Source organism: Canis aureus, chromosome 1 (genome assembly GCF_053574225.1).
Source record: "Canis aureus isolate CA01 chromosome 1, VMU_Caureus_v.1.0, whole genome shotgun sequence".
NCBI lineage: Eukaryota > Metazoa > Chordata > Mammalia > Carnivora > Canidae > Canis > Canis aureus.
The window spans coordinates 109997405-110023186 of record NC_135611.1 but is presented as its reverse complement, the minus strand read 5'-3'; the positions used below and the strand labels follow the sequence as shown (position 1 = coordinate 110023186).

General features: G+C 46.7%; 1 protein-coding gene and 1 long non-coding RNA gene across 3 annotated transcripts; both read left to right on the top strand.

The window, feature by feature from the left end:
* Window positions 1-1274: 1274 nt before the first annotated feature.
* Window positions 1275-3507, top strand: LOC144292538 (uncharacterized). Its single transcript, XR_013359953.1, has 3 exons — window positions 1275-1811; window positions 2652-2904; window positions 3032-3507. It is a non-coding gene; the product is annotated as an uncharacterized LOC144292538 (long non-coding RNA).
* A 12523-nt stretch (window positions 3508-16030) lies between these two features.
* On the top strand, window positions 16031-19952 carry PNMA8A (PNMA family member 8A). Of its 2 annotated transcripts, XR_013352102.1 has the most exons (3): window positions 16031-16187; window positions 16330-17964; window positions 19309-19952. XR_013352102.1 is itself a non-coding variant. In XM_077847831.1 (2 exons), the coding sequence occupies exon 2, from the start codon at window positions 16418-16420 to the stop codon at window positions 17906-17908; it is 1491 nt and encodes a 496-aa protein (XP_077703957.1). In that variant the 5' UTR covers window positions 16031-16187; window positions 16330-16417; the 3' UTR covers window positions 17909-19952. The 2 variants fall into 2 exon arrangements, 1 of the variants encoding a protein (XP_077703957.1); XM_077847831.1 differs by having other exon boundaries at window positions 16330-19952.
* Window positions 19953-25782: the final 5830 nt, after the last annotated feature.

The window sequence follows — 25782 nt, the reverse complement described above, 5'->3', positions numbered from 1 at the left end:
GTATTCAGCAGTAAAATGTTAGTTACGTGTGGCAAAATGATGGGTTAATTTTTCGGTGTTTACTGAGGGTTTTATCTAGCCATCATACTTTTTTTAAAAAAGATTTTATTTATTCATGAGAGACACACACAGAGAGAGGCAGAGACACGGGCAGAGGCAGAAGCAGGCTCCCTGCGGGGAGCCGGATGCGGGACTCGAACCCAGGACCCCACAGTCACGCCCTGAGCCAAAGGCAGACGCTCAACTGCTGAGCCACCCAGGTGTCCCAATCATAATTACTTTTATAGGTAGGTGAAGAAAGTCCATCTAAATGACACTGAGGGAAAGAAATAAAAACAAATGGACTAAGTAGGGTGGGACAGACACAGAGCACTTTAATGGAAATGCTAGCTCTTGCCAGGAAAAAAGAAAATACACGAAAGATGTACAAATGATTCATTTTTCCCTTCAACCTCGAAGCTAGAAACCTCCCCAGCGTGTGAGTGGGTGGCCCCAGAGGGCAGCCTCATTCCTGCGTAAATCTTGTTTCAGCTGGAATTAAATCTGCTGGCTCCTATGCATGCTCTTCATTAGGATGGCTCGCGTCGGGGTGCCTGGGTGGCTCAGTAGGTTAACCTGTGCCCTTAGCATCAGTCACGATCCCCGCAGCCGGGATCCAGCCCACATCGGGCTCCCTGCTCAGGGGGGAGCCTGCCTCTCCTTCTTCCTCTGCACCCACGCCCATGCTCCTTCTCTCTCTCTCTCTCAATCTCATTCTCTGTCTCTTTCTCAAATAAATAAATAAAATCCTTTTCTTTTTTAAAGTGGGGCACCTGGGTGGCTCAGTGGTTGAGTGTCTGCCTTCGGCTCAGGGCGTGATCGCGGGGTCCTGGGTTTGAGGGAACACAGAGAGACCCTCTCTTCATTATGTTTACTAAATTTGGTTTCCCAGTTGTTTTTCTGCCATGTTGCCATCTTCCAGTAGATATCTATAACTTTTATCGAACGGAAATTATACATTTAGAATTTAAAGGCTATAATACACATCTTCTTAAAAAAAAAACAAAAAAAAAAAAAAAAAAAAAACAGGGGATCCCTGGGTGGCTCAGCGGTTTGGCGTCTGCTTTCAGCCCAGGGCATGATCCTGGAGTCCCAGGATCCAGTCCCGCGTCGGGCTCCCTGCATGCAGCCTGCTTCTCCCTCTGCCTGTGTCTCTACCTCTCTCTCTATGTGTGTGTCTCTCATGAATAAATAAATAAGATCTTAAAAAAAAAAAGGCAGAAGGCCTTTGAGCCAAAGGCAGAAGCTCAACCACTGAACCCACCCAGGCATCCCCTGCGTGAATGTTTTTTTAAAAACATTTTTAAAAAATCGTGACATTGGGACGCCTGGGTGGTTCAGTGGTTTAGCACCTGCGTCCAGCCCAGGGCCTGATCCTGGAGTCCTGGGATCAAGTCCCGCATTGGGCTTCTTGCATGGAGCCTGCTTTTCCCTCTGCCTGTGTCTCTGCCTCTCTCTCTCTCTGTGTGTCTCTCATGAATAGATAAATAAAATCTTTAAAAAAAATCGTGGCATATGTAACACGTATATGGAAACGTGCCCCAAACAGAAACATACAGTTTCACAGATTATTATCTAGCAAACTCCATATCCTACAAGTGATCAGGAAATAGTTCAGACTGTGGAAGGAGCCTCTGTGTCCATCGAAAGATGAGTGGATAAAGAAGATGTGGTTTATGTATACAATGGAATATTCCTCAGCCGTTGGAAACGACAAATACCCACCATTTGCTTCAATGTGGATGGAACTGGAGGGTGTTATGCTGAGTGAAGTAAGTCAATCGGAGAAGGACAAACAGTGTATGTTCTCATTCATTTGGGGAATATAAATAATAGTGAAAGGGAATAAAAGGGAAGGGAGAAGAAATGTGTGGGAAATATCAGGGAGGGAGACAGAACGTAAAGACTCCTAACTCTGGGAAACGAACTAGGGGTCGTGGAAGGGGAGGAGGGCGGGGGGTGGGGGTGACTGGGTGACGGGCACTGAGGGGGGCACTTGACGGGATGAGCACTGGGTGTTATTCTGTATGTTGGCAAGTTGAACACCAATATAAAATATATTTATTATTAAAAAAAAAAAAGGAAATAGTCCAGACGTCCCTGGAGTGTCGTGCCCATCCTAAACCCCTCCCTCCCCCAGAGTAAATAATATCCTGTTTAAGGAGATAAAACTTGATTTGCTGCAGATATGTATGTATGCTTACTACCAAACTGCATTTCTCGACACTGCAGAATGGACCGTTTTGAACGTTCCGTTAGTGCGATCTTCCTATATGGATTATTTTGCTGTGCGGCTGTTTTTTAGGAAAAATAAATTAAGCAAAGAAAAAGAACGTGGGGCCCCTCGGGTTCCTGGCCACGTTTCCTCGCTGCAGACTGGAGGCAGCTGCTGGACTTTTTGCCAGCAGGAGATTCATTCAGGGCGTGCAGCTGGAGACTGTAACCTGAGCCTCAGCTTGGACGGGGACACTTCTCCTCTCCCTCTGCACAATCCTAGGGTTTTGTGGTTATTTCCAGAAAGGGGGAGAGAAAGAGCTCAGAAGGGCCCCAGGGGAGGAGGACACAGGCTTGCCAGGTCCGTGGTACTGAAGATGAGGCTGTATTTTATTTAGATTCCTGTCCTGTGCAACGCGAATGTACAAACCAGACACTCTCTCTTTTAAAAACATCATTATTTCAAACAAGCTGAGAAGTCGCATCTGAATCCAAGCAACACAGAAATCTAAGGGCACCACCCGCCGGCAAATGTCAGCTCTTCATATGAAATGGCAAAGAGCTGGAGAAATTTATAGATCCCTCCGTAGGGGACCGGCTAATGACAGCCACAGGGCAGTGGCTGTCACACAGCATCGGCCGCGATGTCTGGTAAGAAATACATTGTACTTATTTTGACCGAGGACACACATGCACACACATACACACAGTAAAACTTCCTAAAACATGTTACCATGCGAGATGAATTCAGATCATTTTGTCTTCTGTTTTTCCATAGGGAAAACCCAAAATATACCAACCATGTGGTCTGTCCGGTGCACCTTTCCAGGTGCTCTGATTCTCGGGGGACTCTGAGTCTTTGAGCTCTTTACCCTTCTGTAGATTGGAAATGACAGAGCGAGGCAAATAGTCCTTGTCCACAGCCATGCAAGGAACTTTTGTCTGCTGGAGATTCAGTGAATTTCCCTCTTCCCCTGGGGGAAAAGCCAGTTTTCGATATATTCAGGAAATTCCTTTACCTTTCCTGAAAGAAAACCTGCATGTCTGTCACCCCTCGGGATTTGTCCTTTGAACCGGTTGTATCATCTTACTGAGGTATTATAATTAAAATGTTTGACATGCGCCCATTTGGGAGTTGTGTGACAGTCATGATTTCACGTGGCAACAAAGTTCTCCACGCAGCATGGATTTGCGGGAGATTTTTATTTCCCTCTTTCTTTTCAGCATTTTTCCAACTCTTCATATTAGGTATATGTCGCCTCTCCTTTTTTTTTTGGTATTCTAAAATCAGATAAAAATGCTCATTCGTACCTGCTTCCCTCTGCCCCCTTCCCCCAATCAGGAAGAGATAAAATGAAATGCTTAAGAAGCACAATTGTGTCATTTCTTTCCCCATCTTGGCTAATAAATAGGGATGAGAACTGACATGTTCTGGCACATGCCAGGCCCCATGATTCATCTGCATTGTCTCCAGAAACCCCCAATGCCCCACTTTCTGGACAGAGAAACTGAGGCTCAGATAGATGGGGTGATGTGTTCAAAGTTTCACACCTCTGAGGTTACAGAGCCCAGATTTGAACCTGAGCCTGACCCAAGTTGTCTTTCTTTTTTTAAAAAGATTTTATTTATTTACTTATTTGAGAGAGAGAGAGCACATGCACAAGCAGTGGGAGGGACAGAAGGGGGAGCAGGGGGAGGGACAGATTTCCCACTGAGCAGGGAGCCCAATGCAGAACTCGATCCCAGGACCCTGGGATCATGACCTGAGCCAAAGGCAAACACTTAACCAGCTGAGCCACCCGGGCACCCCTGACTCAAGTTGCCAACCATCACCTCAATCCTCCTCTCGGCTTGCATTACTGTCTTTGAGGAATTTATGGCAAATGTATCCAATAAAAGTATCCCCGAAGCCCTTTCTCTGTGTCCAGCCAGTCCTGGGGACACAGAGGTGACCAATGACAGCCTTGGCCCTGCCTTCCCTGGACTCACAACCTGGGGGTGGGGGGTGGGGAGAGATAGGCCCATCTTCAGACAGTGATGGCCCAGAGTGGTCAGAGGTGAGACAAAGGAGCCTAAAGAGGGCACTGAACCCAGCTTAGGGGATCAAGGAGGGCTTCCTGGAGGAGGAGGTGAATAAGCTGAGATCTGAAGGACAAGGGGGTGTGTTCCATCTCAAGAGTGACCAATGCTTTGCAGAGACAGGCCCAGGGGGCTTAGAGAGTCCACAAAAACTTACAGTAAATGTAAAAGTCCGACTCAAACAATAGAAGTGCACTCCAGGTCTTCTCCAGATTACTCTAAGGTAATCACATATTTCAGGCCTGGCCCTGAGACTTGGTCTCAGACTGGTGGGTGGTGGAACAGAGGAGCATCTCTGATGAGAGCAGCTGTCTGTAACCAGGCCCAGCCCTGCTCAGGGGGATCTCCATCCTTCCTACCTACTCTGCTCAGTTCCTGAGCCAATGTCACCAGGCTGGCTTGATACACTCTGTACTTGGGGTCCAAGTCCCCAGTTAGGGGCACAGGGAGCCAGATAGATGCAGATCCAAATCCTGGCTCCCTATACAAACTGGATTGTAGCCTCTGAGCCTCAGTATCCTCATCTGTAGAATGGGTTCGTAATCCCTATTCAATGTGCCTACTGTAAGGGTTAAACACAGACCAGATCACGCCTCTGCTCAGATCACCACAGTGGCTCCCGTGTTCTTCTGAGGAAAAGCCAAGTCCTCCCAAAGCCCAACAAAACCTGTTCTCTTCCCTCTCTAGCCACGTCTCTCACTGACTCCCCTTCCCTCACTCTGCACCAGCCACACTGGCTTCCTCGCCGCTTTTCAAATCACTCATGAGATCCAACCTCAGGGCCTTTGCACAGGCTGTTTTCCCCAATTGGGAAGCCTTTACTGCACATCTCTCTAAAGCTCATTCTCTCCCTTCATTCAGGTATTTACTTATTTTAAAGATTTTATTTATTTATTCATGAGAGACACACAGAGAGAGGCAGAGATATAGGCAGAGGGAAAAGCGGCTTCCTGCGGGGAGCCTGACATGGGATTCGATCCCAGGACCCTGGGATCATGACTTGAGCCCAAGGCAGACGCTCACCTGCTGAGCCACCCAGGTGTCCCTCAGGTCTCCATTTAAAAGTTACTTCCTGGGATCTCTGGGTGGCTCAGCGGTTTAGCGCCTGCCTTCTGCTCAGGGCATGATCCTGGAGACCTAGGATTGAGTCCCACGTTGGGCTGCCTGCATGGAGCCTGCTTCTCCCTCAGTCTGTGTATCTGCCTCTGTGTGTGTGTGTGTCTCATGAATAAATAAATAAAATCTTTTAAAAAAAAAGTCACCTCCTTAGAGAAGCCTTCTGTGACTGCTTTCTCAAAAATATACTTTCTCGTCACTCTCCACTGCCTTATTTTACTTCATGGGACCTCATCCCCATCCTGATGTTCCATTTATTTGTTTATCGTTTATCTCCTCCACTAAAGGGCACACATTTTGTTTATTTTGCTCACTGCTGTACCCAAAGTGCTAGAACCATGCTTTAAACATAATAGCGTCATTTTATATTACACTATATGAATAGATTAATATATAATTAACATATTAATGTGATAATATGCTAATGATGATGACAGTGGTGATAAATATTACAAGAGCCCTTAGGAGCACTCAAGAGCTCAACCCCACCCCGAAGTTCACCCCTCTAACTCTGGGTCCCCGCACACCCAGCAGCCAGGCCAACATGGGTTTTCCTAGCAGATGGCTCTCATTGGCTCTTACCATCGGATGATTTTTTTCCAGGTGGGCCGTTAGGGAGGGGGAATTCAAGAAATCCACTGGGAAAGTTTGCCAGGCTAAAAAATAAATGTTTGCGGTAAGGCCAGATGCAAGCGATGGAGTTTTGTGAAAACGTGTGTTTTGAGGGAACCAGGAGGAAATGTACAGGAGGCTACATTAGCGGAGGATACTCCACACTGATGTGCCCAGGGGACCTGGACCTTGGGAGAGATCGGATTGGACATTTTCCCGAAAATGGCCACACACAAGACCTATGGCCTCATGGACTGGCACTGGGAAAACCTCCTCCCAAGGCGGAGGGAGGGTGGGAGTTTCCTCCCATGGAGTTTCCTATTTAGCTGTCTACACCGATGAATAAGCATGCCTCTGTTCTAGGTTTTTCCCCAGCGCTGCAGACAGAAGCAACCTTCTCTCTCTCTTTTTTTTTTTAAGATTTTATTTATTTATTTATTCATGAGAGACACAGAGAGAGAGAGGCAGAGACACAGGCAGAGGGAGAAGCAGGCTCCATGCAGGGAGCCTGATGTGGGATTCAATCCGAGGACTCCAGGATCATGCCCTGGGCTGAACGCAGGCGCTAAACCACTGAGCCACCCTGGGATCCCTCTCTTCTTCTTTTTTAAAGAACATCTTTCTCTCTGGGTTTAGGTAGAATTACAGCAGTTGTCCAAGTGGCCTGCTCCATTTTCACCCCAGGACACATACTTTTATTTTATTTTATTTTATTTTATTTTATTTTATTTTATTTTATTTTATTTTATATATTTTTAAGACTCCATTCATTCATGAGAGACACAGAGAGAGAGAGAAAGAGAGAGAGAGAGAGAGAGAGGCAGAGGGAGAAGCAGGCTCCACTCAGGGAGCCTGATACAGGACTCGATCCTGGGACTCTAGGATCACACCCTGGGCTGAAGGCAGGTGCTAAACCACTGAGCCACCTAGGGATCCCCATTTATTTTTATTTTTTAAAAAGATTTTATTTATTTATTCATGAAAGACACACAGAGAGAGGCAGAGACACAGGCAGAGGAAGAAGCAGGCTGCCTGAGGGGAATCTGATATGGGATTAGATCCCAGGACCCTGGAACCATGACCTGAGCCAAAGGCAGATGCTCAGCCACTAAGCCACCCAGGCATCCCCACATATATTTATTCACAGAATTATTGAATATCTTTCTGTAGGGGTGCCTGGGTGGCTCAGTTAGTTAAGCATCTGCCTTCAGCTCAGGTCATGATCCTGGGGTCCTGGGATTAAACCCTGTCCTGGAATCAAGCCCCAAGTTTTACTCCCTGCTTGGCAGGGAGTCTGCTTCTCTCTCTTCCTCTGTGCTTTCTTTCTTTCTCAAATAAATCAATTAAATCTTAAAAAACAAAAACAAAAACATGTCTCTCTGTGGCAAACACTGCCTAGCTTCTGATGATGTAATAGTGAACAAGACAGAGAAAAGGTGCCTGTCCTTGGGGGCTTAGAGTATCACAGGGAATACAATTTTAGGTAGTGTAAGCAGCACCTTTAATCCACTTTGGGGATTGTTTGTTACACAGTGACTGATAACTGATACACCAATAAACAAATGTAATATGATACTGACTTCTGTGAGTGTGTGTGAAGGGGAAACTACTTTTGCTAGGTGGAGTCTGGTAAGATTTCTTAGAGGCAGTGACATTTGGCCCAATTTGGGATGACAAGAAGGGAACTACATGAAAGCACAGGAAACTGCAAGTGCAAATGTCCTAAGGTAAGAATCACAGAAGATCACGGCTGAGAAAGACCTAAATGAACAAAGAATGCTTCTACTCTTAAGCAGGAGAGGGGGCGTAGGGGTGGGAAAACTGGCACCCAGGTGCTCATTCTGGTATTATTTCTCATTAACTAAATATTTAATAATGACAGTATTCTAAAATTATGGGAATAATTATTTGAGAATAATTATTTAGATAGAGAATGCAGTACATATTCATTTGTTTAAATATTTTATTTTTAAATATTTTATTTATTTGACAGAGAGAGAGAGCATAAGCAGGGGGCAGGCAGAGGGAGAGGGAGAAGCAGACTTCCTGCTAAGCAGGGAGCCCGGATGTAGGGCTCAATCCCAGGACCCTGGGATCCTGACCTGAGCAGAAGGCAGATGCTTAACTAACTGAGCCACCCAGGTGACCTGGTTAAATAGTTTAATAAAATAAAGAGGGATGGGACACTCTGTTAGTTAACAATATGAATTTTACCTTTAAAAGTTATAGAACGCGGGATCCCTGGGTGGCGCAGCGGTTTAGCGCCTGCCTTTGGCCCAGGGCGCGATCCTGGAGACCCGGGATCGAATCCCACGTCGGGCTCCCGGTGCATGGAGCCTGCTTCTCCCTCTGCCTGTGTCTCTGCCTCTCTCTCTCTCTGTGACTATGATAAATAAATAAAAATAAAAAAAAAGTTATAGAACGGGATGCATGTTATGAGAAAGATTAGGATGAAAACAATAAAATCCTGGGGCCCCTAGGTGGCTCAGTTGGTTAACCATCTGCCTTCGGCTCATGTCACAATTTCAAGAGTCCTGGGATCAAGCCCCTCATTGGGCTCCCCCTCCCTTTTCCCTCTCCCTCAGCCCCTCCCCACCCCTGCTTGTTCTCTCTGTTTCTCTCTCAAATAAATAAAATCTTTAAACAACGACAACAACCACAATAAAGTCTTGTAGGGATGCATTTTACTCTTTCTGTAAACCATGTTAGCAAAAAGAGAAAAATAAAATCCCAAAGACAGAGGCATTTTCCTTCCTTCCTTTTAAACACTTTTTATTATGGAAATTTTAAGACATATGCAACAGCAGAGAGAATAGTACAGGCAGCCTCCAGTTATAACGATGATCAACTCATGGCCAATCTTGATTCATCTCCCCTTACCCTTTTTTTTTTTTCCTGGAGCATTTTAACAACTTTTTTAAAGGTTTTATTTATTTGAGGGGAGGGAGTCCTCAAGAGAACTCTGTGCTGAGCCTGACACAAGCCTCGATCCCACAACCCCAAGATCATGACCTGAGCTGAAACCAAGAGTTGGACGCTTAACCGACTGAGCCACCCAAGTGCCCTCAACAATAATTTTTTTAAGAGATAAACTATGGCTATTTATTTTTAAATCCAAAAAGGTACTTAATTTTTTCTATTTTCTTTTTTCTAAAAGATTTTATTTATTTATTCACGAGAGACACAAAGAGAGGCAGAGACACAGGAAGAGGGAGAAGCAGGGTGTCCACAGGGAGCCCAATATGGGACAGATCCTCGCTCAACTGGGATCACACCCTGAGCCAAAGGCAGATGCTCAACCGCTGAGCTACCCAGCTGTCCCTCTATTTTCTTTTTTTAAATGGTATTAGAGTTGACATTAGTCTATGCATTTCTTTTAAAGATTTTATTTTTATGTAATCTCTACATCCAACACAGGGCTTGAATTTACAATCCTGAGATCAAGAGTCACGTGCTCTGATCTGAGCCAGCCAGGTACCCCTAGTTTACATATTTTTATTTTTTTCAAAGATTTTATTTATTTGTTCATAAGACACAGAGAAAGAGGCAGAGACATAGGCAGAGGGAGAAGCAGGCTCCCTGCAGGGAGCCCAATGCGGGACTCCATCCCAGGACCCCGTGATCACTACCTGAGCCGAAGGCAAACTTTTAATCACTGAGCCACCCAGGTGCCCCTAATCCATGTATTTTTAAATGAGTATATGAGACGGAGAAATGGATGTGCAGACTCACACCAGATTTGAGGTTGGTAACCTGGGGGGTAGAGGTGGGGGGAAGAGGTGTAACTGGGGGGTGATGAGAGGGAAGAGGGAACCTGAGACCCTGGAGCAAGAAGGAGCTCTCCCAGTACAAACCAGACGCATCACAGAAGCACCGTGGTGGATTATTACAGCTTACTTGAGAGGGGAAATTTGGGTGGGAGCCCAGAGCCCCCTGGACCTTCTCTGTGTTTAGTATTTATGGAAACTCTCTGGGCTCTCGCTTAAAATGCACAGACACAAGATAAAAACCCAAAGGAGAAACAGAGAGAGGAGGGAGAGGTGACTGGACCCGAAGTGCAGAGATGGGTGGAAGGGTTGAGGCTGCAGGGATGTGTTGCCATGGAAACCACCACACTGACTTCCATCAAGGGTGCTTCAAAACTATTTTTAGATCTGCTGGTAATCAGGGCGACTCCTTGATAGGAGAGGGAGCAGTTAGGTGACTCCACTGAACACACACGCGCGTGCACACACACACACACACGCTCACCCATACACGTATGTGTGTGTGTGTGTGTGTGTGTGTATATATATATATACAGGTCATTGTATACAGGTCATTGTACATTTACAAATATATATTTACAAATTCCTTTTGATATTTAAAAACAAATTAACATTTTTAAAATCTCTCTTAAATATTTACTTAATTATCTTTTACATATTTTGGAACACTTAGCAATCTGCTTCTCTGATTGATGCCTGATTGATACACTCATTGGCATCCATGCAATGAGGGGGTTAACTCAGCAGGCCTGGGTTGTCCAAATCTGCACATCCCAAAGAAATGAGTGGTTTGGGGCAGCCTGGATGGCTCAGGGGTTTAGCGCCACATTCAGCCCAGGGCGTGATCCTAGAGTCCAGGGATTAAGTCCCAAGGCGTCGGGCTCCCTGCATGGAGCCTGCTTCTCCCTCTGCCCGTGTCTCTGTCTCTGTCTCTGTCTCTCTCTCCTCTCTGTGTGTCTCTCATGAATAAATAAATAAAATCTTCAAAAAAAAAAAAAAAAAGGAAATGAGTGGCTCAGGGCATGCCTGGGTGGCTCAGGCAGTTAAGTGCCTGCCTTCAGTTTAGGTCATAATCTCTGGGTCCTGGGATTGAGCTCTGCATTGGGCTCTCTGCTGGGCAGGGAGTCTGCTTCTCTCTCTTCTCTTCACTCGTGCTCTCTCTCACTCTCTCTGTCTCTCTCTCAAATAAATAAAATCTTAAAAAAGAAACGAAATGAGTAGCTCTTGACTGGCTCCTAGTTAACCCCTAAGCCCTTGGGTATCCTATATTAACACCACCACTCATGGTGGGGGCCTTGGGCCATGCACTATCACTTTTTTTTAATATAAAGATCTTATTTATTTATTTGAGAGAGGGAGAGCATGAGGGAGAGGCAGACTCCCTACTGAGCAGAGAGCCCAACCTGGAGCTCAATCCCAGGACCCATGGATTATGATGCGAGCTGAAGGCAGACATTTAACCAAGGCGCCCTCAGGTGCCCCCATGCACCATCACTTTGACCTCTGGAGGAGCTGGAGGCTGAGTAATTAAGCTCAACTACACAGATGTTCCACACCTATGTGATAGACTCAGAAATTAAAATTGTGGACACTGAGGCTTAGATGAGCTGCCCCGTTGGCAATACCGTATGCATTGTCACTCATTGTTGCTGGAAAAAATAAACACTAAGGATCCCTGGGTGGCTCAGTGGTTTAGTGCCTGCCTTCGGCCCAGGGCGTGATCCTGGAGTCCCAGGATTGAGTCCCAAGTCAGGCTCCCTGCATGGAAACTCCCTGCATGTCTCCCTCTGCCTGTATCTCTGCCTCTCTGCCTCTCTCTCTCTCATGAATAAATAAATAAAATCTTAAAAACAAAAAAGAAAAAGTAAACACTGTTCATATGACTCCACCAGGAGAGACAAGTTGAAGCTCATGCCTGGTCTCTCCTGGACTCTATCCTATCTATTCTTTTTCATTTGCTGATTTTAACTGGTATCTGTTGGCTGTAATAAACTATAACTGCAAGTACAATAGCTCTTCTGAGTTCCATAAGTCCTACGAAACCATTGAACCTGAGTGTGGTCTTGGAGACCCTCAACCAGCATCTTAAACTCAACGTGGCCCAGACAAAACTTGTGTTCACCTTCTCCCCTCCACCCCAAATGCATTCTCCATCAAACCTTCCCCATATAAAAAGAAACGGCATCACTCTCCTTCTAGTTGCTCATGCCAAAAATTTAGGAGTCTCTCTTGCTTGGTTTCCCTTGCATTTCACATCCAACCCATCAGCAAAACAGTAAAGCCTATTATTGCAGTATAAAATATTTACCAAAAAGTGCACGTCACAGGCATAGAGCGTGCTGAATTTGTCAGCCTGAACACACCCATAACCAACACCCACAAAGAGAAAGAGAACATCACCAGCTCTCCCTCCCCCTGAGAGTCCTACATTTCAAGTCATTAAGACATTCCACAGGAAACCACTGTCCCGACTTCCTTTTTTTTTTTTTTTTCACTGTCCCGACTTCTAATAACAGAGTGATTCTGTTTTCTGTACTCCATATAATAAATAGAATCAATGTACATGCTTTTGTCTGGTTTCTTTTGTGTCTGGTTTCCTTGGCTTAACATCATGGTTGCAAGATTCGTCTATACTGTTGTGTGTGGTTGTAGATCACTCTTTCTAATAGAGTAGTATTTAATTGTGTGAACATGCCACAATTATCCATTCTACTGTTGATTGGCGTTTGGGTAGCTTCTAGATTACAGCTATTATGAATAGTGCTGCAAAGAATATAGTCACCCATGGCTTTTAGTGAACATGTTTCTGTTTGGCATATGAACCTGGGATTGGAGTTCCTAAATTGTAGAGTTTATACACGTTTTTGCTTTAGTAGGTACAGTTAAAGAGTTGCATTGCATTGCCCAAATTTGCATTGCCCCCAGCCAGGTACCATGTCTGAGAGTTCTAGCCACCGTCTTCCTCCCCCATCAGGATTTTGTGCTTTCTTAATTGAACTACTCTCAATCAGCAAATTCACAACAGTTCCATGGACTAGCACTAGATTTCAGTACGAGTTGCCAGAATTTTCTAACAGGAACATCCCATTTGGTAGCAGTTATACATACCCTCTGGCTACTTTCCAGGACCACCGGTTCAACCATCCCAGAACAAACTCCAGGTCACTGGAGAGAGCGTAAAAGAAGTTTGAGCAATACTGGGAAGATCCATCAGAATTCCTGCTGTTACAATAATAATAAGAGCTGGCTATGTGTCAGGACCAAATACATATTTTGACAAAATCCTGAATGGCTGAGTATTTGGTCACAGGAGAAGATTGCCATTATGGAATAAAATTTAGAGAATATAGGAATAAATCTGAAATGTTATTAAAACTTTTAAATTTGTATCACAATTTTATTTTTGTAAAAGATTTATTTATTCACGAGAGACACACAGAGGGAGGCAGAGACCTAAGCAGAGGGAGAAGCACACTCCCTGTGGGGAGCCTGATGCAGGACTCAATCCCAGGACCCTGGAATCACAACCTGAGCCAAAGGCAGACGCTCAACCACTGAATCACCCAAGTGCCCCCACAATTTTATTTTTTTCAAAATTACAAGATTTTTTAAAAAGATTTATTTATTCATGAGAGACACACACACGGCAGGGGGGGCAGAGGCACAGGCAGAGGGAGAAGCTGGCTCCATGCAGGGAGCCCGATGTGGGACTCGATCCCGGGTCTCCAGGATCACACCCTGGGCTGAAGGTAGTGCTAAACCACTGAGCCACTCAGGCTGCCCCAAATTTAGTTGCCAGTGTAATATAGTAACAGGGACAGCTGCTAGCTGGCTCTTCTGACCTCTCTGCTGCCCATTTATGATACAAAATGGCTTATGAGGGAACAAGACATCTTTGACCAGCATTGTTGATGGTGACATGTCACCAGACTATCAAGCTTCCCTTCTTTGCTAAAAGTAACTGTCTGAAAGTAGAAACTTATTTCCTATTCAACTCACAAGCTGGAAAATCTAGTTGATGGTGATGATACTATTTCATTGAAACAATCCCACGGAATTGAAACCCCATGAAAGCGAATCTTTGTGCACTGCTTGAAAAATCTGCTTGGGGGAATCTTTTTGGGAGATTTAAAGCTGTTACTTTGTTTTCTTTTGTAGTAATGCTTTATCAATCATCATTCATCTTTGCTGCATTTCACCTTTGCAGGATCTTCCACTGATCTCTTGCTGCCTGAAATCCCAAAGAAATCCCAAAACTTAGTGGTGTAGACAACTGTTTTGTTACACTCATTAACTCTGTGGGCCAGAAATTCGCACAGGGTACAGCAGTGATAGTTTGTTTCTGCTATGTGAGGGCTGGGCCTCAAATGGGAAGATGTAAATGGTCGAATGGTCGGGGAGTGAGTCAAATGGTTGGGAGCTACAATCATCTAGAAGTTTCCTTAATCACATGTCTGGTGCCTGAGCTGAGATCATTTGAAGGCTGGACTCAGCTGGGAACTGTTGACTGGAGTACACACATGTGGCTTCTCTAGGTGGCTTGAGCTTCCCCACAACACAGCAGCCAGAGGATAGTTTACCTTCTTACTTGGAGCTCAGGGATCCAAGAATGAGAGTCCCAACAAATAAGAATGAAGTTGCATGGCCCTTTATAACATATCCTGAGAAGTCCCGTAGATTCCTTTCCACAATAGTCTTGATCCAATCATTTCCCTTTGACCACACTCTCCATTGGTTAAAGAATATACAAGTATGCTCAGATTCAGTAAGAGGCACATAGATCATCACCTTTCAACAGGAGTATCAGAGAACTTATGACCATAAAACCACTGCATGATGATGATACACATTCATTCTTCAGCTGATTAACAGCACTTCCACAGGTAAAGTACATGAGATTTTAAAATACTACTTAAAGCTAGAGTGTCTATTGGAATGAGATATTCACATTTAACCATTTGAATGACTTTTTTTTTTTTTTCATGAAGTATCGTGGGAACTTGGGCAACCACACACATACTTCAAGATCAAAGGATTGATCATGTCGAAGTTCAGGATTGCTAGGGATGACAGTGGAACACGCATTTGGCTATTTGGTCTTGCCAAGGCCAATTCCAAATGGAATTCAAATAACAGATTTTGGTCGAATACTCAAGCCAAAATTGTACTTCAGTGCATCTGTCATATGTGATATTCCTGAACCTTCAAAGTTTTGATCAGGAAGGTTTGTGGGTTTTTTTTTTTAAGGACTTTATTTACTTATTCATGAGAGACACACATAGAGAGAGGCAGAGACATAGGCAGAGGGAGGAACAGGCTCTTTGCAGGGAGCTTGATGCAGGACTCCATCCCAGGACCTCATGATCAGGACCTAAGCCAAAGGCTGAGGCTCAACCACTGAGCCACCCAGGTGCCCCAATCAGGAAGGTTTTTATTGGTATTCCCTACAGGGAGAAGAGAAAGGCGCCCAGAGAGCTCAAAGCTTCCGAGACTGCACAGCTAGTAAGCGGCGTTCCTAGGTGTATCAGTGAGGTCCTGACAACAATCAGCAGCTCAAACTGAGTCATTGAGAAGTGTTTTTCATTAACTATCAACAAACGTGTCGCTTGTGGGCAACAAGTTGAGGAAACCAGCAAGGAAGGAGAGGTGAAGGGCTATACCCAGGCTTGAAGGGCACGTGGGGCAGAAGGCGGGAAGTTTCTAGAAGCTCCCAGATATTTCTGGAACCAGGGTAACCTTTGCTGAGTGAAAGAGCTGTCAGGAGCTGCGGCTCTGTTAGAGGACCTCAGGGCCATCAAAGCTGCTCCTTCCTCTGGCCCTCGGACTTCTGGTGGCTCCCAGGAGTCCCGTGGGCTCAACCCAACGGAAAGGCAGAGGCTAGGAGGGCTCGGATGCCATCGCACAAGTCAGGGCTCTCCACCTCCGTCCCGAGTGCGTCCGCAGGGAAAACCAGAGAACGCGCAGACCCTTCGCGAGCGGGAGCTGCAGGGGCCCCCGCCCCCCTCGGCTCGCGCGCTGGGCTCGGCGGGCGGGAGGGCGCGTCCCCAGCGGAGGCTGGTTGCCATGGCGACCGCGGGCGCAGGGGCGCGAGTGCGCAAGCGCGCGCTGCGACGCCGGCCTCGGCTCCGCGCAGCTGCGGGGCTCGAGGCGAGACGCCGAGCGCCGCGGGTGGGTCGAGCGGGGCCGGAGCGGGGGCGGCCGCCGGCTTCTCGGCCCGGCAGCGCGGGGCAGGCGGCCCGGGTGGGCCGAGCCGGCGCCTGGCGAGCGGCCCGTCGTGGGCCGGAGCTGCCAGATCCCAGCCCGGCGGCCGCCAGCCGGGCCCGGGGCGGGCGGAGCGCGGTTTCCGGTCGCAGGACACGTGTGAGCACCCGGGGCCGGTTCGGGGAGGAGGGGCCTGGGCGAGCGCGAGGCCGCGTTGGGCCCGCGGCGCGGGGGGCAGCGGAGAGCTCGGAGCCTGGCCGTCTTGCGGGGACTCTGACCTCCCTCTTCTGTCACCTTACAGGAGTAATATTTAGGGGCTGCTGGCTCCCTGGTCCACCTTACAGACTCTCGAGTACACGTGGGATTAGAGGTGCCAGGTGGTCGCGACCATGGCCATGAACCTCCTGGAGGACTGGTGCCGGGGGATGGAAGTGGACATCCACAGGTCCCTGTTGGTCACGGGCATCCCGGAGGACTGTGGTCAAGCAGAAATCGAGGAGACTTTAAATGGGGTCCTCTCCCCGCTGGGCCCATACTTCGTGCTCAATAAGATTTTTCTGAGGGAAGAGAATGCCAAAGCTGCCCTGATTGAGGTCGGAGAGGGTGTGAATCTCAGGGCCATACCCCGCGAATTCCCAGGAAGGGGGGGCGTCTGGAGAGTGGTTTGTAGAGACCCCACCCAGGATGCTGAGTTTTTAAAAAATCTGAATGAATTCCTGGATGCGGAGGGGCGCACCTGGGAGGATGTGGTCCGCCTACTCCAGCTTGGCCACCCCCCACGCCCCCAGAATCAGCCCCGAGAGAACTGGGCAGAAGCTCTGGGGGTGCTCCTGGGGGCAGTGGTGCAAATCATCATCTACATGGATGCGGAGTTCCGCAGCCGCGAGGAAGCTAGGGTGCAAGAAGTGGCTGATGCCCAGGCAGTGGCAACCTCAGCCTCAGCAGCACGGAGGAAGATCAAGAAGGAGCCAGGGCGGGCTGCAGAAGTAGGTTCTGCTTTGAAGATCGAGAATCCTGACTGCTGGCATGACCCGGGAGATGAAGGGGACCCTCCCAAACCTGTGGTTCTCAGAGCTGGAGCTAAAAATCGCTCCAGGAGAAAGAAGCAGAGAAAAAACCCAAAGCAGGAATCAGTGCCTTGGAAGAAGCCCAAAGGCCAGCATTCCAACAGCTCAGGCTCCTTGGAGGATCTTGAGGCTGATGGTGCTGAAGATATGGAGGTCTCAGAATATATCAGGAGCAAAAAAAAGCCGTGTGTGAAGCAGGAGGAGTCAGCTTTGAAGAAGCCTATGGCAAAATGTGCCTGGAAGGCTCCCAGTACCCCATCCCACGATCCCCCGTCAGAAGCTGTGAGTCCTGGGGTTGCTTTGGAGTCAGACCAAGATGGCGGTCAGGAGGGCCCCCCAAAGAAGAAAGCCATGAGCTGGGCCTTGGCAAAGAGTTCTGCCCCCATGAGAAAGAAGAAGAAGGTGAGCTTGGGCCCTGTTTCATACGTCCTTGTTGATTCAGAAGATGCCAAGAAGAAGCCAGCGATCGCAAAGAAAGGGCCAGGCTCAAGAAGAGATGCCTCCGTTCGGAAAGCCCTCCGAGGCCCCCAGCCTGAGGGATTGCCAGCCTCAACGTCTCAGGGCCCAAAGGCCAAGCCAGAAGGCTCTCCTCCTGCCTCTAGTGGTCAGAATGGCAACAGAAGTCATTTGGGTTGTGCCAGCAAGTGGATGAGTGGGGAAGAGCAGGAGCAGCAGGTGGGCGTAGAGGCACTCGGGGGCATGGCAGGTCAGGTGGTGCGTGAGGAGGATCCCAGTGCAGCGGAGGAGGCAGATGACACACCAGCTGAGGCTTCAGAGGGCGAGAGCCCTGACCTCCCTCCTAGGAGCCCCTGAAGGCCAATCCTGGGGACACCCAAGGGCAAAGTGAACCCCCCACCTCTTGTTTGTTGGTGAGTGTTACTGTGGTAGACCCACGTCATTCCACCACTCCATCTGACCGAGCTCTGATAAGAATCGAGTAGTTTAGGGTGATAACGTTTGTCAGAGTAGGTGGCTCTGAGGGTGGAGTTTTCTGGAGGCCTGGTTGGGGGATAGAAATGTTCAAGCATTTAAAAGGTCCAAAGAAGTAAGAAAAAAAAAATCCCAAATGACACCTGCTTCCCTCCTGAGCTCTTCTAATATGTCCACAGAACCCAGAAAGCTTGGATTGGGGACCACCCATACCCGAGTAGTTGAAAGGAGACCAAGAAGAAATATCACATTGGGAACAGAGTTTTTTTTTCTTACTGAATGAACCAAGACTTTTGACTCTTAGGGATCCAGTTTGGAGAGATGTGGCTCTTGGAGGAAAACTCGTAGGTAGGAGGGGTTAGGGGAGGGAGGTGTACCTCTCTGCTCTTTTCTCTGCCAGGCCTGCTTTTGCACATCCCCCTCTACTCACCTTCAGAGGTTGAAAAGTCGCTAAGCAGTCTGGGAATATTCTAGAATATACACTTATACATACACGGGCAGGATCCCTGTTAATGTTTTGCCTGCCTTCCTCATTCCCTGCTTCCTGGATAGTGAGCCCACATCTGCGTGCAGGGCCTGGCATTTTCTCCTTTGTGTTTCCTTCTCTGTGTTTCCACCACGGGGAAGCTAAGCAGAGCTCTTCAAAGCAGACCTGCCTTCCTTCTTCCTCCTCCTCTTCGACTTCCATCCTCCAGCTAACTAGCCAGAAGGCAAGAAGGTCCCAGGAGTTCATTTTTGGGGACAAGAACGCACACTTAGGCTTTGAAGTGTTTGCGTTATAGGTTCTGTGACTAAAAATGGTACTTGGATTCCCACTTGGGGTCAGACACTCTCAGGAAGCTTGTAGGGATAAGGGGGTACCAATAGGGAAGAACTCGCACTTCTGGCTTCCCAGCCCTAATTCTAACCAGCGTCACCAAACTCTCTGCATCTTTGGGGCTGAAGACACTTCTCCCATTGTATGTAGTAAGAGGGGAAAATTTCTAAAAAGCTGGCTGTTAATTTCTGTTCTCTGAATAGACTAGCATATTGTGTCGCCCGTGTGTGTGTGTGTGTGTGTGTGTGTGTGTGTGTGTAGGGGCAGGTGGCTGGATACCCGACACCAGTGGTTTTCAGTGTCCTGGGACCCCCAAGGCATGCTCAAAAGTGTAATCCAAATCTCTGATTCATGTGTTTAAAAAAAAAAAAAAAACTGGGACTTCAGCATCCTGAGCCAAACCAGTCATATAGGAGATGATCAGAATATTGCCTTGTGTTCATAAATGAACTTGGATTTTGTACAGGTCTGCAGAAGGTGTTTTCTGCCATCTGTTTGCATACAGCCAAACTCCTTAGAAGTGTGGCTGATGACAAAGGTTGGAAGCGGGAGACACTGCGTCCTGCGTCCTGCGCATGCCCTGTAACGTAACGCTCTGGAAGAAGTTTCCCTTTGTAATTCACATGCTCTAATTCTTCGGTGAGTCTCAGCTTTATGATAGCACGTCAGCGTATTCAAAAGGCGCTGAATAATAGTATTCTCATTCAGAGTTTTAGCCCTTTATGTGTCTGGGGGCGGCTCTCTTCTGACTTCAGTTTTTGTGTCTGAGAACGTGAACAGTTGTTAGATGTTGTTACCAATTCTGCCTTGAAAATAAACATCTTGCATCAATTGATTTCAAAAACCTGGATGAGTCTTCACTGAAGATGGAGGAAAGAAAGAAACAGGTTTCCGTTTGCAGCTATTCCTCCGCATGTGTGTGCATCGAGGTTTTTCTTGGGTTTGCGCAAAACAAAACACAGCACACTGGACTCTTCAAGATGAGGAAAGCCTGGGATTCCCCAGCACCCAGGTTCAAAATCAGGTCGTTAAGACTTCATTGTGTTAACAGATGGTCACCGTGATGGGTAATTGTAAACATATATGTTACAAAATAAAATATCAACTCTCTCTCTCTCTCTCTTTTTTTTTTTTAATTTTTATTTATTTATGATAGTCACAGAGAGAGAGAGAGAGGCAGAGACACAGGCAGAGGGAGAAGCAGACTCCATGCACCGGGAGCCCGATGTGGGATTCGATCCTGGGTCTCCAGGATCGCGCCCTGGGCCAAAGGCAGGCGCCAAACCGCTGCGCCACCCAGGGATCCCCTCTTTCTCTTTTTTTAAGGATTTATTTATTCATGAGAGACACAGACTGAAAGAGAGAGGCAGAGACATAGGCAGAGGGAGAAGCAGGCTCCTCACAGAGAGCCTGATGCGGGACTCCATCCTGGATCCCAGGAACATGACCCGAGCCGAAGGCAGGTGCCTCCAAGTGACCAACACACACACTGTCCTGGACAGAAGATACCTTTGTGAGGTATCCTCTTTGCTCTATGGCCCTCCACCAACACGGGAGGAACTCCTGCAGATCTTGGGGTTTCTAGAAGTTGCAGAAACAGGTGACCAGTGATGTGAATTTATCTGAAAATGTTCATTTTGAAAAGCAGCTGGAAGATGAAAACCCTTTTCTCCCCTCCCCTCAGACAGAAGCAGGTTTTTCAGCCACAAATTCCAGTTTTCTCCTGTCCAGTGCCCTCTCCTTCGAGGCCCTCCTGAACCCAGGTGGCCACGACATCAGGCACCTGGGGTCTTTGTTAAAAATGCCATTTCTGGGCCCCACCTGCTGAGTCAAAATTCCTTGGAGGTTGTATCTTTACTGGGAACGTGTATCTTCAGCCATTTCTTCAGAGAATCTAAACGCATGCATAGGTTGGAGAGCTCTAGACAGAGTAGTCCATACTTGAGGGGAGAGAAAGGTCCCCCGGGGCCAACGCTGGGGTTTTCTGAAAGGTGAACGGAGATGGTCAGGGAGGGAAAGTGCACAAGAGATCAGAAGGGAAGCTGGCTTTTGAGGACTGGCAGCGAATGAGGTACTGGAGTAGAGGCCCCGGTAACTGGCTTACTGATTGAGTGCTCATGCCCCTCACCCCAATGGAAAGCCCTATTTGGCCAACATCTTTAAACTACACCTCCCAAGATGTAGTTGCCTCCTCTAGTTTACCCACACTGGCAGTAGAATCTAAAGGCTGACTCGGCCCAGAATTGGGGGATGGGGCGTGGGGGACACCCAGAGATGGGGCCAGGTGAGATGCAGCGGAAGTCGGCTGTCTGCAAGGAAGCCTCTCAGCCCTTCTCAGCATTCTGCCCGGGGCTGTGCCTGAGACCAAGGCCCGGCACGTGCCATTCCTCTGTGGGAGATGGGAGTGATGCCCAAGAGCCTCTGTGTACACCACCCGAGGCCCTGAAGACAGTGTCCGCATTCATCTGTGCATTCCGTCAGCCCTGAGGTGTTGGGCATGGACTCCGTGACAGCCAGGAACAAGAGATTCTTGCCCTCCTGGGGCTGGCGTTCTGGGGGGAGGTAGAGGGCACATACAGAGCTATGTGATTTGGGAGGGGCGATAAGGACACCGCTGAAATGCAGAACAGGTGAGTGAGTGTGTAGGTGGGAGAGAGCATTGGCTGTTTTACATAGTGGTCAGGGAGGGCCTCTCTGGGGAGGTGAGGGAGTGAGACAGGCAGCTAGCTGGTGGAACAGCATCCTAGGCAGAGGGAAGACTCAGTGTGAAGAATGCCTGGTGCGTTTGAGAAAAAGCAAGGAGAAGGCAAGTGTGGCAGAGCAGAGGGGAGCAAGGAGGAAATGAGGGGAGATCAGGGTGGTTTGGAAGGCTAATCGCACAGGGCTTGTGGGCTTTGGAAAGGATGGCTTTTGGCTTCAGTCTGAGCGAGTTGGGAGCCATCAGAGGTTCTGAGCAGAGATGGTGATCAGACTTAGGTTTTCACAGGCGTCGTTACAGGGGGGTGTGAGGGCAGAGCTGGAAGCCCAGTGAGGAAAAGAGGTGACCGCAGTAGCGACAGTGGCTGGGCAGGGGGCTCACAGAGGCTCTAGAAAGAGCTGCCTGTTACGTGCTGGATAGCAAATAGGAGAAGAATAAAGATGTAAGCTTATTATCCATTTATCCTTTTCTCTTTCATTTTTAGGTACAATATTTTATATACAGTGACATGCACAAATCTTAAGTGAACTGTTGGATGAGTTTTGACATAAAATTTACCAACTTTACCATTTTCAAGTGTGCAATTCAATGGTACATTCACATTGTCGTGCAACCATTACCACCACCATCCACAGAACTCTCTTGATTTTGTAAAATGAAAACTCCATAAAAATAACAATGATTCCTCATTCCACCTCCTCCCAGCCCCTGGCAGCCACCATTCTTCTTCTTCTTCTTCTTTTTTTTTTTTTTTAGTGAGCTTTGTACCCAACATGGGGCTTGAACTCACAACCCCAAAAGCAAGAGTCACTTGCCTTGCCCACTGAGCCAGCCAGGCACCCTATTGCCATTCTATTTTTAGTCTCATCAATTTGGCTAGTCTGGGTACCTCCTAGAAGTGGCCTCATACAGGATTCATCTTTTTGTGACTGGCTTGCTTCACTTAGGAGTATGTCCTCCAGGTTCATCTTTGTTATCGCATTTGTCCAAATGTTCTTTTTTTTTAAGATTTATTTGAGAAAGCAAGCATAAGTCGGGGGAGGGGCAAAGGGAGAGGGAGAAGCAGACTTCCTGTTGAACAGAGAGCCTGACACAGGGCTTGATCCCAGGACCCTGAGATCACGACCCAAGCCAAAGGCAGACACTTCACCAACTGAGCCCCCAGGCACTCCTATATATATACATATATATATGTTTGTTTCTTTTTCTTTTGTTGAAAAATATTCATCATGTGGACACGGCACATTTCATTTATCCATTCATTCATTGAGGGGCACTTAGGTTGCTTCCACTTTTTGGCTGTTGCCAGTAGAGCTGCTAAGAACCTAGGGATACAAATATATCTCAGAGTTCCTGCCTTCCGTCCTTTGGGGTACATACCCAGATGTGAAATTGCTGGATCATACAATAATTCTATTTTTAATATTTTGAAGAAATGCCATATTGTTTTTCCTTGTGCTGCCTTTGTTTTAAAATCCCAGCTCACGTGCCCTCTACAATGCACTTAAAGAAGCAGGGGAGCTCAGCCACATGGTAGAAATTTCTCTAGCCAATCTGCTGTCTGCCCCAGTTGCACTGCAATAATTATAGGAGCGAACCTGGAACCACTTTGATCAGCATAATCTGGCATTATAGATGACTATGCCAATCGTCAATTGAGGTGTTCTCCTAATACCTCTTTGTGGGAAGGAGGTAAGCAGTTGTTAGTGTTAAAAATTCAACACCGAAAACAAAACCACCATTGTGCTTCCAAGCCTTAGGATCTGTTTAATTTGAGCATTTCCTGTGATTGCAGAGTGAATAGTTTAACATTTTTTACAGCTGGAGCAGCCAAGAAAATTCTAGAACAGACAAGGAAAGAGGATGGCCTTGTAGGTTATTAAAAGGAATTTTACAAATATGTACTGAATCCACAATCACAAAGCGATGGAACAGGAGAGAAAATCAGAAACAGACGTGTACTTTTGGGACAGTTAGTTTGGTTGTTTTGCAAATCAGAAGGAAAAGAGAAAAAAAAAGAAAAAAAAAAAGAAGGAAAAGAGAGATAATTGAATAGTTCCTGTTGTGCCAACCAGTGCTGTGTGTGTGTGTGTGTGTGTCTAGTTTTCTTTATAAAAGATAAATTTGCTAGATCAAAGAATAAAGTATTAAAAACAACAGTACAAAAACTAGAAGAAAATATAGGTAAATTCATCCATCATTCTAGTGTGAGAAGGGCTTTTCCAAGGAGAATATAAAACCTGGAGGGAGGGTGCCTGGGTGGCTTAGTCGATTAAGTGCTGCCTTCGGCTCAGGTCGTGGTCCTAGGGTCCTGGGATAGAGCCCCATGGACGGGTGGGCTCCTTGCTTAGCAGGGAGCCAGCTTCTTCCTCTCCCCACACCCCACTCATGCTCTCTCACCCTCTCGCTCCCTCTCTCTCTGAAATAAAAAAAAATCTTTAAAATACATAAATAAATAAAACCTAGGGGCCCTGGAAGGAACATCAATTGTCAACACAAACATTTAAAGCCACCTTGTGGCAAATGTTACTATAAAGAAAAAGACAAATGGCTCACTTGGAAAATATTTCCACTATACATCACAGCAAAGATCTGATTTTTAAACTTTATTACCGGGCAGCCCCGAAGGCGTAGTGGTTTGGCACCGCCTGCAGCCCGGGGTGTGATCCTGGAGACCCGAGATCGAGTCCCACGTCGGGCTCACTGCATAGAGCCTGCTTCTCCCTCTGCTTATGTCTCTGCCTCTTTCTCTCTCTTCTGTGTCTCAATAAATAAATAAAATCTTAAAAAAAAATAAAATAAACTTTATTGCTAACAAACTCAAGTGAATAAGCAAAAGACTAACAGCCTAATAGAAAAATGGGCAAAGCATCTGAACAGGCAATTGCAAGTGACTGAAGAAATCACATGAAAAGTAAGCTCACTACACTTCTGCTGCAATCAATGAAGTCAAAACAAGGTAGCATTTGCCACCTTTGGGCAAAACTTTTTACACCATACTTATTCCTTGCTGCAAAAGTATTAGGAAAAAGCTTCATAGAGCCTATTTGTTTGCTTAAATTGATGCCAAATTTCTGTTTGTTTGTTTGTTTGTTTGTTTGTTTTATCTCTGACAATTACAGCTAATATTTCCAAAGAACACTGGTAACCATTTTACACAACATCAATTTGGAGGTGCTACTTGGGTGACTAATTTCTTTTTTTTTTTTTTTTAATATTTCTCCACATTAAAACATACCATATCACAGGCACTTAAAAGCACCCAGATACATTGTTTAATCCAAACAGCATTAAGTATGTGGTCAGATTAACTCATTCCTATATAGATAACACAGTAATTTTTTCTATCCACCTCTGCTTATAGATTTGCCCTTTTTGTGACAGAAAGGGTACTGGGGAAGACCAGAGAGCTATGCTGGTCTGTGCTAAAGCTCACCGTAGGGCATGTCCAGGCCTGTAACATTGCCCCCAGGAGTCCCTGCTCTACCCAGCACATGTGTCCCACTCAATGAAATGTCAGGCATGGCTCTCACAGATCCAGGCCTGGCTCTCGGCCAGGCTTAATGGCCATGTACTAGCAAGAAAATGCAGGGCAGGTTTCAGCATGGCAACATGGTGTTAGGGATCATCTTAGGGCTCTGTGTGAGACTGGCATTTCTCCCATGACTTGCAATTTTGAGAAAGACAAAGAATTGTTCAAGCCTTAGTGCTTCCGTTACAATACCACATTTCTTATGACTTCCACTTTCAAGCTTCTGGCCATATTTCACTGAAGCCATATCCTGAGTCTGCAAAGTGAGCTGTTGAAAAATTGTTCTCATGTGAGAAGATGTGGAAGTTTCTGGGGGAAAAATATGTACTGGGTAGGGGTTACCACATAATCAAAAAATATGTACCTAACACATAAAAATGTAAACTTATTATACATAGTTTAATTAATTTAGAAGTGTAGAGTGTGCTTTTCACTTCTGAAAAGAAAGGGGGGGGGGGATAAACCACAAGCTGGGAAAAATATTAACAGCATATATAACAGACATGGGTTAATTAATTTACCAAAAGCTAATACAAAATAAGAAGAAAAAGACGGGATCCCTGGGTGGTGCAGCGGTTTGGCGCCTGCCTTTGGCCCAGGGCACGATCCTGGAGACCCGGGATCGAATCCCACATCAGGCTCCCAGTGCATGGAGCCTGCTTCTCCCTCTGCCTATGTCTCTGCCTCTCTCTCTCTCTCTCTGTGACTAT